The 17834-nt window shown below is 45.7% G+C and overlaps 4 protein-coding genes and 1 non-coding gene across 5 annotated transcripts; all 5 read left to right on the forward strand.

The window, feature by feature from the left end:
* Positions 1 to 749: 749 nt before the first annotated feature.
* Positions 750 to 5654, forward strand: LOC6534345 (allatostatins MIP). Its single transcript, XM_002094989.3, has 2 exons — positions 750 to 1022; positions 4574 to 5654. The coding sequence occupies exon 2, from the start codon at positions 4576 to 4578 to the stop codon at positions 5206 to 5208; it is 633 nt and encodes a 210-aa protein (XP_002095025.1). The 5' UTR covers positions 750 to 1022; positions 4574 to 4575; the 3' UTR covers positions 5209 to 5654.
* A 126-nt stretch (positions 5655 to 5780) lies between these two features.
* On the forward strand, positions 5781 to 8545 carry LOC6534346 (polycystic kidney disease 2-like 1 protein). Its single transcript, XM_002094990.3, has 4 exons — positions 5781 to 6402; positions 6546 to 6917; positions 6975 to 7693; positions 7819 to 8545. The coding sequence occupies exons 1-4, from the start codon at positions 5863 to 5865 to the stop codon at positions 8393 to 8395; spliced, it is 2208 nt and encodes a 735-aa protein (XP_002095026.1). The 5' UTR covers positions 5781 to 5862; the 3' UTR covers positions 8396 to 8545.
* A 764-nt stretch (positions 8546 to 9309) lies between these two features.
* LOC6534347 lies at positions 9310 to 10432 on the forward strand. Its single transcript, XM_002094991.3, has 2 exons — positions 9310 to 9705; positions 9837 to 10432. Exons 1-2 carry the CDS (start codon positions 9312 to 9314, stop codon positions 10304 to 10306), a joined length of 864 nt encoding a protein of 287 aa, XP_002095027.3. The 5' UTR covers positions 9310 to 9311; the 3' UTR covers positions 10307 to 10432.
* Positions 10433 to 10728: 296 nt separating this feature from the next.
* Positions 10729 to 10800, forward strand: Trnap-cgg. Its single transcript has one exon. It is a non-coding gene; the product is annotated as a tRNA-Pro (tRNA).
* Positions 10801 to 11618: 818 nt separating this feature from the next.
* LOC6534349 (transmembrane protein 209) lies at positions 11619 to 13746 on the forward strand. Its single transcript, XM_002094992.3, has 5 exons — positions 11619 to 11751; positions 11808 to 12112; positions 12172 to 12779; positions 12836 to 13165; positions 13224 to 13746. The coding sequence occupies exons 1-5, from the start codon at positions 11729 to 11731 to the stop codon at positions 13584 to 13586; spliced, it is 1629 nt and encodes a 542-aa protein (XP_002095028.1). The 5' UTR covers positions 11619 to 11728; the 3' UTR covers positions 13587 to 13746.
* Positions 13747 to 17834: the final 4088 nt, after the last annotated feature.

The raw sequence follows: 17834 nt of genomic DNA on the forward strand, positions 1-17834 counted from the left end.
TGTCGCCATAAATATTCATGAAGCACTAAAAGGGTTCTCCTCCGGATCCTAAGCATCCTGCTGGGGAGTCGCATTCACGATGGAGCTGTGGGCATAGGTACATGGATACATGGCTGGTGGTTGGTGGTCGGTAAGTGGCGGGAATCGTATTTGTGTTTGGTCAATTGCCACCCGGTGACAAAGAAATGCAATATGCAATATGCTGTCGTCAGTCGTTCCATTTGCTCCATTGTAAGTGTGCGGAGTGTTTAATTTTAAATGCCCCAAGGAGTGCGTGTACCTGAATTTGAATGAGTCCACGGCTCGCTTTCCCCAGGGGATCGACAATGGTCTCCGCCAGTCGGCGGATGGTGGGAGTCCGAGCAAACAATCGCGCATGTGTGCCCTAAACTCGGGGCTTCTCCTCACTCACCCACACACACACATACTACGGTCACTTACACTTCCACTAACACCAACACTTACACTTCTACTAACACGTACCCCGCTAAGTAGGCAACACACTTTTCGGCCACTTCCGTTGCACAAACGACAAACGACAAGCGACAAGCGGATATCCATATCCCCCTGCCATTGTGTGCGTGCGCAGCCGGCATTTCTGTCCCCACAAACTCACACTGACACACACACGCATACTAGCTCACTCACCTAAACGAGGCTCCCTTCGTGGACACATGGATGGCCGTTCGGGTGGCGGCTCGCTTCCGTTTTGATTTATAAGCGACCGCCGCGCCGGGCTGCGTATCATTAGCAGTTGATCAACAGGTTTGCGCACAGCCAAAAGCCAGGACATCCAGCTCCTACCACGCTCCTCGCAATCTGTTTCACACCGGTCAAGTGAGAGCGCTAATTGAATTGCACTCGCGCCAGTAAACTCACTTATAAACGCTATTTCATGTCGGAAAAAATTCTATAAAAGAGTGCGCTGCAAACCCGAAATAAAATTGTAAAATTCTGGCCGCAGTTTCCGCTGGCTTCAACAATAATTCGCACGCTAAAATCGCACGGAGATATATAGTCAGGTGAGTGGTCCGTTCGATATTCAATGGACTCATAACTCGATTTGATGGCCTAGGAAATGAATTCCAAAGTGAATTCTTGTGGTTCAATTTTCTTATTGAAATATGCTTTACTCTTAAATTTTGAATTTCGCGAATTTTTTAAAAAGTTTCTAAATTCAGTTTCAAACCATTTTCTATATATTTAAAAAGTGTATATTCATGCAAACTAAGCAAACCTTTTCAAAGATGAAGCAGATCATGAATTTCAAATTTAATCTTTAAAAATCGTAATCTTAAAAAATATTACTAAAATAGGAGGATTTCAATATAACGCCTTTTAAATGCATTAATAAAGTTCTAATTAATTGATTTGTGATTATTAAGGAAACCTGGCACAATTTCTATATGTGTTTGAAACAAGAGTGAATGCTTTAAGCCCACTTTAATTTCATGAATTAGTAACTAACATACAAAGGTCAATTATTTTCCAAACCTTTTTCCGAGTTTCCCTTTCGTGGGCATTTTAAAGTCTGCCCTATTAACTATTTATTAAAATCCAATGAAGCGATCAAATTCAATATTTGCGTCACAGTTCGTTCACAAAATGAAATAAAACAAAACATTAAAAATAGTCCGCTGCCTGAAAAGTAGAAGACTCATCAGCGTAAATTTATTTGCGAAACATGTCCAAATTATGCAGAACTCCCTGGCCAAACAAACCCATCGAAATTGAAGTGACAAAAAGCAGGAGTCCCCGGCTAACCTGCTTGAGACGAGCAGTATATTACTCTTTTGCGGATATTTTGTTTGCTTACGACTTTTCGTTAATGTCCATGTCCCCGGGAATCCTTCGATTCACACTTAGCGGCAACAGGCGACGAGTTCTTGAGCAGAGCCTGGGTGCGTGGGTGCCGGCAGGAAACCTATTTAAACAAAATACTTATTGGCGAATGCCATCCTTTGGCAAATATTTGCGCCAGCTATTTATCGAGACATGCGAAAGTAGGCGAGCTGACAAATTCGATTTTCAACAAGCTGTTTAATTTTGGCGCGAAAATTTGCTTACCACACTTGAGGCAGTCGCCATAAGGACGAAGGATATCTCTTCCGTCCTGACACCACATGAATTATTTGGCAACAGGCTGGCAAATTAATAATGGAGCAGAGCAAGTCAACTACCAAATGCCAAGGAATGTCAGCCGCAAGGCCATAAATATTTTCAGTTAATTTCAATTACAAGTTGACCCGGCACGTTTGCCCGCCTCTTGACCCCCAATCCCTACACAATCCTATCTCCTCTACGGGGGAGAGGTCATAAAATTCGATGCGTGCTCTATCATCGCGGTGGCTATATATTATAATTTGGCGCAAAGCCGCTAAAACTTTCATCTGGGCGGCGTCAATCAATCAACGACAAGCGCACAAATTAAGTCCGGGCTAGGCCGGAAAAAAGCGGCCAACTCCGCACTCGGACATCGGACAATCAGTCAGGAGTCGCTGGTCTCTGGCCAGGAGTTAGGGGACAAATCCGCACTCGCATCCATAAACGACGCTACCCAATTAGTCGGCCAATCCAAGCGGGCGGCCAGCAACGTCATTTAATCAGGCAACCGTCCAGATAAGATACCATCTCCACGTCCTGCCCCCCAGTGGCTCCGATTTTAGTGGGCTTTGCATAGTTGATTCCCGGTTAATGACTTTCCATGTTGGCGCCTACCAGCTGCTGCCGATTCGCAATGGCCATAAAATCAGACGAGGATTACGGCAAATGTGCTAATTCCAATGGAAACGGGCAGTTAAGGGATTAGATTTGTCCATTAGGGATCATTTTGGGTTACTTCGACATATAGTGATAGCTTATTACGAGTATGATCTAGCTAGTCGACTCATTACTTTAGATTTATGTAACCACGTTTACTGATGTATCGGGATCCCCGAGAGATCGGTTTTCCATATTTTGTATCATTTAAAGGTTTTGAACTTGCATAAATGGTTATCTAAATGTAACACATTAACGAAGGATAATAAAAATGCAAGAAATCAGACATTATTATCCACTAAAATCATTTTAATTTAGTTTATGATTTTTGTGGTGCACTTTCAGCATTATTTAAAGATCGATTTGAACCTTTAAATTTGTAGGCTCTTTAGACATGTAAAGCAAACAACCCAAGCACTTATAGTTAGGGGTTTAATAATATCGGATTCATTATGCATGTGGACTGCGAAAATTCGCAATAATGAAAGCATAATACGCCAACGTTTCCGCCTTCTTGGAGTGTCCTTTAAACAGGATGTGGCTTTGTTGACAGCTAATGCTAGACTGTATGCAAATCAATATGGTGGCGGGGCTCATGCGAACGCATAGGGAAAACTACTTTGGCAGGAAGTGCAAACAAAAGAGCGCTGCTTTTTCCACCCACACCCACTACAAGTCCCACTCCCACTCCCACTGAATTTTCCGTGAGTTTTCCTCCGGCTTTTGTCTAGTCTGTCGAGTGGCCGCAAGTGCAATCGCAAGGCACTTAAGCCAGTGCGTAAACAGCACCATAATCTTGACTGCGGGGCAGCGTATCAACGTTTTAAGGCATCATTATCGACTGGGATTCTCCTCTTCCTTCCTTCTCCAGTTGCCAATCATCTGCACATTGGCTTTCCATCCCACGCCCCCCATTGTTTGGCCTACTAACATTCCAAAGGCAGTTCACTGAAATGCCTACTCCCCAGTAACCCCGCTGGTTGCTACCTCCGAAAGGACATTAATAGACCATAAATTGTAACTGTTATGCGCTGCTGCCTTTTAACGCAGCGGTCGACAGACGGCATGACCCCAGACCCCCATGACTGCTGCCGAAGGTGGGCACCACCCAAATCCGCCCACCCGGCGGCCCCCACCGCTTTCAATTAGAGAGGTTATTTAGCTAAATCGCTACGCTTGTTCCCGTTCGCCTGTTGTTCTTGCGCGTGTTTCAGTAATTCCGAGGAGCGGGCGGAAATGATTGCCGCAGGACTCCAGGACTCTCCAGGACTTGCCGGGACCCCCAGGGAGCAGTCGAGTGGCGTCGGCAGCGACTTAATTGAGCATTCCGCGAGTGCGGTTGTGCTTCCTCATCAGGATCGCTCTTTCGTCAGCCATTTATTCATTCATATTTGCACCTTTGCACTGAAAGGAAATTTGTTCGAATTTAGTTTGCAATTAAAGCAAACCTTCTTGTAATAATTGTATTTATATATTGTTGTAAAATTTTATTTTTCTCAACTCAAGATCTATTAATTGCAAAATATATTGAATTTAAATAGTTTATTTTTTCTTTTATTTATTTTAAATTTGTAGCTAACCTACTGCTATTTTAAGTTCTATTTCATTATTTTTTGTAGTTTCAACCATAGTTCTAAATATAGTTCTAAATTAAAGTGAACCAATCATATTTAAAGGCGATGAGGCAAGGTACTTTCCAGGAACGTAGACTTTATTATTAATGTATTTAACATTTAAAACCTGAAATGCATTTTTTTTAAATATTTATATTTTGCTAAAGACGCATTCCTTATTTTCTTTTGCATTTCCACAGCCATGGCTCACAATAAGACGCGGAGAAGTTACGGCTTTCTGATGGTGCTCCTCATCCTGGGCAGTGCTTGCGGCAGCTTGGTGGCCAGTGGCAGTGCGGCCAACTCAGCCTCCAATGAACCAGGCGGCGGAGGCCTCTCCGAACAGGTGGTACTGGATCAACTTAGCGAGAGCGACCTGTACGGCAACAACAAGCGCGCATGGCAGTCGCTGCAGAGCTCCTGGGGCAAGCGGTCATCCAGCGGAGACGCCAGCGATCCGGACATCTACATGACCGGTCACTTTGTTCCGCTGGTAATCACGGATGGCACCAACACCATCGATTGGGACACCTTCGAAAGGCTGGCCAGTGGACAACCCGCGCAGCAGCAGCAACAGCCGCTCCAGCAGCAATCGCAGTCTGGCGAGGATTTCGACGATGTCGCAGGAGACTCGGACGTGGAGAAGCGCGCCTGGAAGAGCATGAACGTGGCCTGGGGAAAGAGGAGGCAGGCGCAGGGCTGGAACAAGTTCAGGGGCGCCTGGGGCAAGCGCGAGCCCACCTGGAACAACCTGAAGGGCATGTGGGGCAAGCGCGACCAGTGGCAGAAGCTCCACGGCGGCTGGGGCAAGCGCTCCCAGTTGCCCAGCAACTAATCCCGCACCGGATCGTCGTAGCACAGGCAAACTTAACCAGACTAAATAATCCAATCCACCTGTATCTAACCGTATATAGCACGTGTGTTTCCTCCGCGAAGGGGTTCCGTTCCGTTCTCAGTGTCCAAGTCGCATTAGGTAGTCCGGAGTTTCGCCCGGTCCCGTGCCACTGAAAGTCAATTCCGAAAATGTATGAAAGCGCTCGCCAGTCACCGGATCAGCCAGTATTATACGCATTACATACACGAATCGGTATGTCTAGTCAACTATGTATCTACTCTAGCACCTAGTCTCCACGTATACAAGAGGAACTTTCGGAAGAATACCGCTTTAATTTAGAAACGTTAACTAAGTTAATGAATTGTGCATATATCTTTATACTTAAATATACATCAGTACATACCAAATGGCAACTATCAATACGAAATACAAATACGTTGAAAGTATTCAAGATGAGTGTCGATTTTATCTGTTGATTGGGTGGGTCAATTAAAATTACTTTATAAATTTATTCATTTATTATTATACATATACATATATACATACATTTGTGTTCAATTCAAGGACTTGTAAAATTAAAAGCAGCAAGCTGGGATTTTATAACTACTGACTTTTAGCCAAGACTTGCAGTAATTTCAAAGAAAGGCAGTTAAAATGGGTTTCAAGGATATGAGCCACAAGAACTTTGCGTGTTTCGCCGTGACCGCGACCGTATTGCTGGTGTGCTTCACCCTGGTATCAATCTTCTCGGGATTCATACACGAGCCCCAGAGATTCAAGACGATGTTGGTGACCATCGTCCTGGTGTTCTTTTTCCAATATCTCATTCTAGAACCCATCCGTTTCCTCATTCTGGGCATCGATTATGCCACCTGGCCGCAGGAGGACCAGCCCTACAAGGCGGAGGAGGGAGTGCCCACCATGAACCACATCAGCTACTTGCGTATCCGGCTGCGCAGTCTGCGCTCCGAGCTCCTGATCACCGAGGGCCACACGAACGAGCTGCTCAACCAGAGATACAAACGTATTGCCGGGGACTTGTTGCTCTATGGGTCCTACTTCATTGCCCTAATGCTGCTGGTGGTGATGCAGGAGGACCAGGTCAATTACTTCAACACCCACAACATGCAGCGCCTCTTCGGGGACAACACCTCGGTCACCTTTGGTCTGTCGCAGGTGTACTTCATATACCAGGTGAGAAGTGTATTTTAAATATATGGTATACTCTTAATTAAGGTGCTTGCAATACTTGATTATAAAAGAAATTCCCACAAATGGGGTATATTTCTCAGTAACTCACGTTTGATTTATAACAGCATGGAAATGTCATCCGTTAGATACACAGCTATCTGCAGATCACCATGATCGAAGCCTTCTTCGCGCCGGGAACTTACGGCTACGAGGGCTGGTGGGCCATGGAGCAGTGGCAGAACATCGGGGTGGTGCGTCTGCGCCAAGTGCGTCCTGTGGACTGCCACATTGGACTGGGCACGCCCGAGTGGGACACGAAGACCTATGCGCCGGAGTGGCGTCTGCCCTATCACCGGATGCATTACACGGAGAAGTTCTGGCGGATCTACGACCCCTTTGTGCCGGCCGAGTTCGAGCCCAGTTTTCTGAATGGCCTGCTGCTCAACTACGACCATTATGGCTATTTGCTCAACTACCCCGAAGTCGGCGGCTACGAGGTGCTCATGATGAGCACAAAGGTTTGGATAAAATCAGGAAATCTTTTAAAATATTTTGTTAGTTTATAATTCTGGTAGGTACACTGCATACAGCAGATCCAGTACCTGCAGTCCTACGGCTGGCTGGATAAAAATACTTCGGCTCTGTTCATCGACTTGACAATGTACAACGCGGATGCCAACCTCTTCACGTTGATCACTTTGCGCGTGGAGAACACACCGTTCGGGATCCAGATTCCCCGGGTGCATGCGGATTCAGTGAGAATGCTGGGAAGTGTGGAGTTGAGAAGCAACACCGAGCTTTTCATACTGTTTGTACACACCGTTCTGGTCATCTTGTTCGCCCGCGGTGTGCTCTCGAAGATCTGGCACAATCCGGCCGCCGCCCACGAGGCTTGGACCATGGTGGACTTGACCATATGCATACTGAACGTCGTCCTGACCGTGCTGGTAATAATGCGCGGCATAGAGACGGCTAAGCTGCTGGAGATGGTGGAGACGGCCACCAAGGGGCATTATCTCGACTTCCAGCGTCCACTGCGCCTCCACCAACTGCTGTGCATCGTGAAGGGCTTCCTGGTGTGCATCACCACCATGCGGCTGTGGAAGGTGCTTCAGTTTGCCTCCGTCTTCCAGCACTTCACCCAGACCCTCTTCTCCGCCTGGCGAGCCGTGGCCAGCCTGGGTGTAATCATTCTGGTCGTCCTCATGGCCATTGGCATCACTTTGGCCGTGCCGAATGGAAACAACGCAGTGGTCTTCAGCCACATGGTTCAGTCCGTGGTCACCTGCATGTGGTAGGTATCTCTAATTGGTAGCTGGTAAGTCATTAGGAGTAGTCATTTGGGTATATCATTTGGGTACCTCTCTTGTTTAGACTAATATTTATTCATCTAACCCTAAACTAATCTAATTGATGAAGGTACTCCATGGGCTTTAACGGTGACATCCGTCCTGCGGATTTCTTTCACGGAGGTCGCATATTGGGCATTATGCTCTACCTGGTGCTCGTCTTCCTCCTGGCGATTATCCTGATGAACGTGTTCGCCTCCGTCATCTATGACTACTTCAACGAGACGAGCAGGAGCCTAAAGGAGCAGTCCAATCGGTCGTCCATCACCTTCCTGGAATTCCTGCGCGTCGAGTATGCGGATCTCTTTGGCGACACCTTTCGCTGTCTGCGGAAGACGTACGACCGCCGTGGACACACTGTTGCAGAGAACGTCGAACAAGAGCTAAATAGGCGGGAACTGATTAAGTCCAAAAGGGACCACATAAGGAACCCGCAGGAGCTGAGAGCTCGCCTGTCCACGGAGCAGCGAAATGCCGATTACCGGACTCGCGGGGAAAAGTTGTTCAAGCTGATGGCCATCCTGAACGTCCAGGTGGAGATCCTGGAACGATTGGTATTGGGCGACAAGGATGGGAATCTGCCAGCACCGCCTGAATCCGACTCCGATCCCGAGGACATGCCCGAAATGTACAGGAAGCGGCGCTGATGATCGCCGTGATCCAACCACACAACAATGTGCTCAAAGTCTTTCTATATTAACGAACACCCTTTGCTATGGCTTCTTAACTATTTCATATGTGTAACATAATTAGTAATCGAATTTTTTTCCCAAAAATAAATTTTTAAAAATGCTGCTCTAAGGAATCAATCAATCTTTTTAACTGTCATTGGAACCTGTAAGATATTAAAGTTGGCCACTGACGATGTACACAAGTGTATGTTTCAAAGGATTTTTATTTTAGTTCTTACATCTGGATGATAATGACTGTATTTTTAGTAAGAGAGATTGTAGTTATAACAACCAACCAGAAAAAAGGCATCTGAAATATTGCGTAACCGTTCTAGCAACACTTTCCACCATCGGCGTGAAACCATTTTCCATATGTTGGGCTTTCTTTTGTGCCAAAGGTAACTATTCCCCCTACGACCTCACTTCACCTCCGATCATTCCCCTTCGCTGAGCAGCGACTTCAAAATAAGCAGCGATAAATGATTTAATTAAACGGAGATTGGGGCTTTTGTTTTTCTTTTACCGCGGGCGTGAATAACTCCACTAATTTCTAGGTGCTACTGGTCGTGGGCTACAGATTTCAATAAACCAAGAGAGGGACAAATTGGCAACTACATGCTCGTTGCTCCGCGTTGATATAATGCCTGATGAAAGAGTGTGGAAAGAACAGCGTGGCCCAATCTTGAGGGCTTCCAAGCTGGCGGCACTAATCGCTCCTGAAACGCACTGCAGACGTCTCAATGCCAGCGGTTTGAAATTGTCGACGGTTTGAAATTGTCTGACTGCAATTTATCGCCACCGCCTGTAATAGTACCCACTCCAGATGACGACATGGCCTGGGACTGGGACCCATATAAAATCTCCCGGTCTGCAGGCGGCACACTCAGTTAACATGTTCGCGTCCAAAGGGAAGTTACTCCCGGCCCTTGGCCTTTGCCTCGGTCTCCTCCTAACCATTAACCTCGCATCCGCGCAGAACGCGTCCAAGGAATCCGAGTCTTGGCAGCCCATGCAGCCACAGAAACGACAGGCTATCGTGAAACTGGACCCCGTGGGCTCTGCAGCAGCCAAGAGCTACGATCCTCCCCCGGAGCTTTACCGCGGACCGGGTTCATCGACCGCCAAGTTGGACAGCACTGCAGCTGGCTTCATATCCAAGCCCATTGGTGCGCTTCCGCCGGTGGGAGGAGTTCATGGCTCCCAGGCCAGTAGCCTAAATGATAATCTCAGCCAGGCCTATGACAAGTGGAAATTGGGTGGGAATATACACGATCGCATCAGCGTGGGTGAGTTCAAGGAACTGATAACCGATATATAATCTGCCTAAGAAAGCTATAGCTTAATAAGGCTGTAAGATCGGTCCACGAAATGGTTTACTATTGTTAAATATATTTTTAAAACTATTATACTATTTAAGGTCATTATGGCAGCAGTGGAAGTGCTGGCAAAAGCTACGCCTTTGACAGTCACCCCTATCAGTATGACTATGGACCATCCAACGGACACGGCTACGAGCCAGGACCTGCTCCAGGACACAGCTACTCCAGCGGAGAGGCGGGCGTGCCATACCACGTGTACAGACCCCGACCGGAACATGGCCAGTACCCTGGTCCGCCAGTGGACTACTCCTACAGCCCCTACCCCATCGATTCCCACGAGATAGTCTCTCACAAGGGAACGCCAGAGATCTCACCAAAGGCCTTGCTGGCCAAGAGCTTCTTGATTCCGCTGGCCAGTGCCACCGTTCTGGGCATCGCCGCTGCCCTGGTCAGTAATCCTCTCCTGCTGCAACTGGCTCCCGTTCCGGGGATCGGTGTGGGAGTGGGAGTCGGGCCTTCAGTCATTGGCAAGCGAAGAAGGAGAAGACGGGCAGTGAAGCGGGCTTAGAGATCAGGGAACACATATGAGGTGCAAAACTGCATAGCTATATCTAAGTACTGTCCTCCAAAAATGTTATAAATCAGGAACAAATATAAGATATATTATTAAAGCTTTAAAGATGTTTTACTTAAACTTAGTGATGACAAGAGACTGCATAAGAATTCCTTAGCCATTGGCACCCAACCAATCATTTGTATACCCTTGCAACGAGTTCTAAAGTTCTTCTAAGGTTTTGGTTTTTTCATTCTGGATCAGCAAATAAGAGAGTCTTCTAACTTTCTCTAATTTCCATATAGAGAGTACGATGACGTAATCTTGAGCGACTTGTGGGTAAAGTTTTTGAGCGGAAGCTTATGTAAGGGCTATATTTTTCTTTTTTTTTTTGAGCCTACTTTAGATTGAGTAATTAGTCGACGGCCGTTCAACCCGGCTCGTTGGTCTAGAGGTATGATTCTCGCTTCGGGTGCGAGAGGTCCCGGGTTCAATTCCCGGACGAGCCCAAGTGGAATGAGAATAATTTTTTTTGATTAACTGAATACTTTATAAAAATATTATTTCTGTTTTTATTACACCATTAATTATTTTAGGGCTTTTAAAATATTTGTATGTTATTAAGAATTCTGTTTTGTGATATAAGTACGCTTTATTTACAAGGGAACTTAACAAGTTTAGTAATATTTTATATTTGACTTTTATGGTTAAAAACATATAAAACCAACTCACTTTTGTTAATTTTCTTAAAACCATCATCATCAAATTTCTAAGTACATTTATTTACTAGGAAAAGAAATGAAGTTTTATTTTATACTAGAGTTTTCATGGTTAAAAACAAATAAAAACCAATCACTATTGAGAATTAATTTTAGCGCCATCATACTTTTTCTAGAAATTACAAAGTTCGGTTTTGTAACGATTTTGTAATGATAAATTAAAAACAATGAATAAAGATACGCAAATCACAATTAACTTTATAAAATAGCTGAAAAGCAAAAAAATATAATTGATTTAAATAATAAATTAAAAATAGGAGCTCAGTAATAGTTGCAGGCATCACAACCAAAGGAAAACATTTTATTTTAATATAGTTTGTGTTATAATTCTAAAAGTTAAAGCCATTAAAAAAGAAATCCTAGATTTTCGTTTTGAAATTGGATATCCGCTAAAACATCGCCGATTGGTAGATGTCTCCGCTATGGAAAATATCTCCGCTAAGGAAAAGGTCTTCGCTAAGGTGCTTCCAAACTTTCAAGCGTTACCGGGCGCGAGTCATGGAACAACACCATCGAAACGCGATTTAAACAAAACAGTATTTTTCTTCTTGACCTTGTGGTATTTTAACTCCTTGTGGGTGCAACCACTTAAAAACAAGTTTTCCCGGCATTTTTGACATCTTCAGACAATTTTCTTAGCATTACAAGTAACTAGACAATGAATTTCACACGGAGCAATTGGTAAGTGAGAGGAACTAGTCCAGAATTCAGAAATTTAACCCTTGAATACCACTCAGCTCGCCGTTGAGTAAAAACCCGGTGGTGCAGCGCAGCCTGGACTTGCGACTGCGAGGCGCCCAAGCGCGGCATTACCTCAAGTGGTGCTCCATAAATGTGGTGCTGCTGTCGCTGCTCCTCTTCGACATCTGGCAGGCATGTCGGTCCGTCTACCGGACCTACTGGTTTCTGGCGGAGTGCACCATTACCATCCTCATTGGCCTAAGTGCGCTGGCCTGCTTCGGCAAGTATTTGTGGTTATGGTTTGGCGGCGACCAAGTGATGGGTAGCGATATCCAGAAGTGGCTGCTGGACGGCAAGGAAGGTGAGGAATCCGAAAAAACCTTGTCTATCCTATCCACTAAACCCTTTTGATTGTTGCAGAGAACTCTTTGCGGACAGTTTGCGCCCGAGCCGTAAAGAAACCACGCAGCTACGAACCCGACAGCGATATAGAGGATGACATACCCATCATCAACTGGCACTCCTCCTTTGAGGACTCCTGCTGGGGCTCGCAGTCAATGCGGCGCAGCCCTAGTCCCACAAGGACGCCGCAGCAGACGAACCAAAACGTCTCCTACAACTCCTCGATGGTGCAAAACAACTCGTTGAATGCTAGCAATCTGAGCAACGAGTCCGCCTACATGTCCCCGTATGCGGAGGTGCGCCGCGATGACTTCATGACCGATACTCGAAAGTTGACCAGTCTAATGAAGCAGGCGGATCGCGAGCGCAGCATGGTGGACAGCTCGGACACTCCCAATGTGCAGAGCATGGGCACGGCCAACTCCTTCTGGAACTACTGCAACAACGCGGCCTATATGCTCAAGACCACCATCTACCAACTGTCGCCCGCTCCGGCGGTTTCTACGGAAAATGCTCCCACCTCCATTGAGGAGTTTGGCGGCTTCCAGTTCAGGGACAGCAATTCGGAGGTCATCAAGCGCATCTCCACGGACAAACTGTCGCAATATGTGGCCAACCTAAGATTTGTAAGTAGCTTGAACGACTTTCCACAGCAACATACTAAAGATTTACCATTTTCTAGTGGATTTCTACTACCATACTGCAGCGTTTGGTCAAAGAGATCAATTATGTGGACGATGTTTTTCGCCAGCGTGGTTTGATTGACCTTAAAATTGGATCTGTAAGCCTGGAGAGATTGCGCAAAACAGCCGAAAACCAACAATTCGTGCAAACATGTGCGCCCATGTTGCCCATGCTCTTACCTTTCCTGGACACCTTCAGCAACCAAGAATACCTGGTGCAGCGCATTAAGGAGCTGGCGCAGGGCTCTTGCATAGCCGACTACCGCTGGAACTCGGGCAAAACGCACAACGGTCAGGAGTGGGGCGAGCATTTGCCCACCGATGCAGCTGTAAGTAAATGAAAGAAATTCAGAAAGTGAGATCTTTAACTGTAATCTCATTCTGCAGATACTATTCCACTTGTTTTGCGTGTACTTGGATAGCCAGCTGATGCCGTTGCCGCAGGGCGGCGGACGACCCTTCCACTCCCGCTACGTGCTTATTCGCGACGAGAAGCGCTCCACCAAGGACGTGGTGAACGCAGTTCACAACAAGGCCCACTGTGCCATTTTGACTACCAGCAATCTACTTAACCCCAAATTTAACTTTATCAGTGATAAGGAGCTGCACAACTGCGTCTACGATAGGAATAACCTGTTCTACGTTATCATACAGTTCCTAATTTACATGCGACAGCACCAGGAATCTGCTCTGGAGTGCGTCAATCTTGGCAAGAGCGGCATCAACATCATGTGCGTCATCGAAGACTGAGTTGGGCAGCTAATCGGCCATGGCTATGACTTTTAACCCAACCCTAAATCACTCGTTACTTCTAAGCATCGCCCTTTTCGACTCGACTATCGTTTGGTGCCTGCGGGCAATCCTCATCATTCGTTACTATTAAATTATGCATTTGTAATTATTAAGCCAACTTACGACTGTTGTGGTTTCGCGGTCATAAAGTGTCGTGTGGCCTGCGGTCAATGTGCAATTAACTTGTTTGGCAGTCGGTGGCAAGATATACTCGTGGACAGGCGCACACAGGTGCCCGACTTTAATTGCCCTTTCATGATTCTCACTATTGACCAGCCAGTTGGTGACCTGGCCATTGGCTCGGCCTGCGACGGGCTCCCACATGCTCGCCACTTTACACTTCCGAAAGTGACAAAATTAATGGTTTCCGCCGACGCTGTCGACATTTTGTCGAGTGAGAGACACTGAGAAAATGCTCCCAAGTAGTGCAAAATGAAGGAGTCGCAAACGGAGGCCCCTAAAGCAAGTGCCAGGACGAGAAGGATGGGCCCTCTCGACCAGTCACATTACCATTTCTCTTGGCCATGCTCATTTCTGGGCTCTGGCTTGACGTTGAATCGGTTGGCTGGTTATTTTAATGCCGCCCCTACTCCCGGATGCCTGGATGGTGGATGGTGTATGGCTGGCACCTCGGGTGAGTAATGTGCCTGGGTTGTCAACTTTACACTTTTATCCCTCGCATTATATTTGCTTTACCTACACAAACACTCGGCCACCCAACCGAACCAAACTGAACGCCCTGTGTGTGGTGTGTGGAGTGGAGTGATATGTTTTCCTGATACTTTTTCTCAAGTTGTAAATTGGCTTAAAAATAATTTGTCAAAGCATTTCAGCCGCGGAGTTGGGAGATGCGATGCCTAAGATGGGAATTGGAGTTGGAGTTGGAACTTGGGGCGCGGAACCTTGATATCCCTGAGTCCTGAGTCGTGCCATTTTCTTGTCACAATATTTGGACCCTCGCCTGCGGGAGTGAAATTCCTTTAAAGAAACGCATGTGCGCGTCTTCATATCCAATTAGAAAAGTTTTCCTTCGACTGCTTCGTAATTGTGTTGATTAGTGCGGCTCGCTGGGTTGCTCCCGAGTGGGTGGTGGATGGGATTTCGGGCGGATTCCTCTCCTAATACCCTGCTGTTGACAAAAGAAGGCTTCTTGGTCTTGGGTCTGGATGTGTGACTGGGGGATGTGCGTTCCCAGCTGCTGGCACTTTAAAAAGAAATGCGCATTAAATTCGATTGGCAATCGTCTCACACTCTCGGTGAATGGGCTTTTTCTTTACGGCTTACACAAATTTTCATCTAATATCGCTTTGAAGCAGCTCAACTATCCTTGAGATGAGGACGCCTTTGGGGCGTGGCACTGGCGCAGAGGAAAAGTCTAAGTGGAACACTTGCCAGCTCAAGAAAGGAAAAGTGGCGGAAGGTGTGAACTGAACACTCAATGGGTCTTTACTATTCAGTTGGATGTGAACATTTTGTATTTTAAGTAAATGTGTGTATACAAGTATCGATGTATAGATGAGTCATATTGAGTAATCCTATAGCGCTTTATTATAAGATACAAGATATAAGTAGGGAAGTATACCCTAAACATCGGTGAGTTTTGCAATCTATTGCCTATTTCAGTTTATACAATACCTTACTCTGTTTAAATGTTGAAGGTACCTTTAATCACGATCAAGTTGGCTTAAGCCCTGTGAATTTAAAAGCACATTAACTTCATTAAAGTGGCCACGGAAGAGCTGCAACTATTTGAATTCATGACAAGAAAATCGTTGAACATATCAAAGGAGCACTTTTAATGACAGTTCATTTTAATTTCATTGAGCTCCATAAAGCCCGGTAAAACTGCAGGCGGCGAAACTATTAAAATGATTTTATTATTCCACCTCCGCCCGCTGGCCAGGCAGGCACTCACTTAGCCACCAGTTTGGTGGATCCGTTGGCCTGGTCAACCAAATATTGACACACAATAAGCTGGTCGCAGTCGGAGCTTTTACTTTTCGGCTTTCCTTTTTGGCTCCGCTTATTTATTTATTTTGCCATCTACTCCGCTGGGGAATGGGGCATGTGGCATGGGGCATTAATGAAAAAAATATTTTTGCCCATTATGCGCCAATATGGTCAGCCATATTTCGGTTTATTTAATTTTGCGCAAATAAAACGGAAGTGGCTCTTTTATTTTCCTTTTTTTTCTTGCCAAGGGGATGTGGAGCAGGAATATGCGCTACATAAAATCCCGATGCTGATGCCTTGCGACAATGTTCAAATATTGGGGATGCGACGAGGAGGTTGGCTGGGAATTTTTTAGCGCATATTTTAAGCAAGCAATTTGTGTAGTTCCAGTTTAAAGGACCTGGTCCTCGCCAGTTGCTCGCTTTCCCAAGCGGAGCTAAAAATGGAAATGGCTGTCATTTCCTTTGAAACGACGACTCACGACGACTACCAACGACTACCAACTCTCCGCCTTGTTACTCCGCAAACCATCGGCCATTAATGGCCGAAATGAGTTTCCATGCTCAGCTATTCAGCTATTTTGCTATTGGGCTGCAGGAGCAGCAGTTTTCCAACTTCAACTGGCAATGGCTTAAAGTCTCGCAGAGACATGCAACCGGATCGGCCATTGAAATATTAATTAGTCGTATAACTGGTCGTCTCCTGGCCACCGGGAATTGCTGCAGTGTTTGCCTGACTGACGATTGCTGCAGTGCAACCACTCAAATCTGGTGCCACCCGAGCCACCTGCACCATCGCACCATCGTACCATCGTACCACCTGTACCACCCACCCACCATCCACTTACTCCTTTCACTTCCCACTGATAACTTACGCAACTAATCTGCGCTATGGATGTGTGAGTACGTGCGTCGGGGTTGCGGGGCCATTTGCATTTAATCGGATTTGGACAGATTTCAGGTTGTTCTCCTGATTCCATGATTCCAGAAAAACGAACAGGATCCCAACCCAGCCAGCTCCCAAAGCCCAAAGTCCAATGTCCAAAGTCCATTTGTTGTGTAATTTCCGTATGCAGCACGAGTGTTCCTGGCTGGCCGCCGGATGAGTGGACCACAAGCAGAACTAGTAAGCAAGTGGCATCATGACAAATTAACATGGCCCAGCCAACTGCCTTCCACACACGATTGTTGACTGCACTCACCGAGGCAGATGCTCTGTGAAAGGAATAGTATTCCTAAAGGGCTGTTACCATATCCATGAAACAATTATAATTAAATGTATAATATATTAGAAATAAAACAGGAATTTATGCATATCTTTTATATGTAAATAATTGTAATAAATATGTTTAATGAAATGTATTATCCTTCGCTTAATCAAACTGATAAATTTATTTAATTAAAATGAATTTCTTACGTGCTTAAAGCGCAGCTTTAATATCAATATATATTTAATATTATTTTATAAAATTTCTTAAAAATAAATCAAAATTTAAAACAGGAATAAAATATTGTTTATACTTGCAATGTAATATATTTATAGCCTCGCCAATCACTTTTGCCCATCACTCAAATATTGAAGCGCATCCCCAATTGGGCAACTAATTCCACTAAGCTCCCATTGCGCGTAGGTAACGAACCGGAAATGTTCTTAGCATTTCCGCCTTATATCAAATATAAAAAATTACTGCTTTTAGACGTATTTGACAAAAGTTGTCTGTCACCAGCACACTCGCACACATGCTACACCAGCCACCACCCATATAGAGACATATAATTGCATAAATCAAACTCAAGCATGCAACATGAAAAATCGCATTAATTTATCTGCTCGCTGCTCCTGCAGCCTCCGCCTATATGGGCCAGTGCCACGCCCACTCGCCCCGACACGCTCCGGAAAGGCGCTGGGTAACATATCCGCTTATGTCAATTTTTTCCTCCCACTCGGAGCACCAGGGATGCGAATGGGGGGCAGCATCATCAGCGCTGCTCCTTGTGCTCCCCGTCATTCCTCGTCATTCCCCGTCATTCCATTCCAGCCAGTTGTCAGTGTCAGTTTTGGCTTCCAGTGTTTTGTCACAGCTCCTGGCCCGGATTGTCGACCCCGAGCCCTCTTCCTGGCCGATCTAACTCTCTGATGTCGCCCGGTTTGTTTGTTTAAATGCTACATTTACTTTATGGATTGTTGCTATATTTTTTCTTCAACTGGCAACCCGAAAACCCGAAAGCGGGAATGGCGTATAAATTTCACGTC

This window comes from Drosophila yakuba, chromosome 3L (genome assembly GCF_016746365.2).
Source record: "Drosophila yakuba strain Tai18E2 chromosome 3L, Prin_Dyak_Tai18E2_2.1, whole genome shotgun sequence".
Lineage (NCBI taxonomy): Eukaryota > Metazoa > Arthropoda > Insecta > Diptera > Drosophilidae > Drosophila > Drosophila yakuba.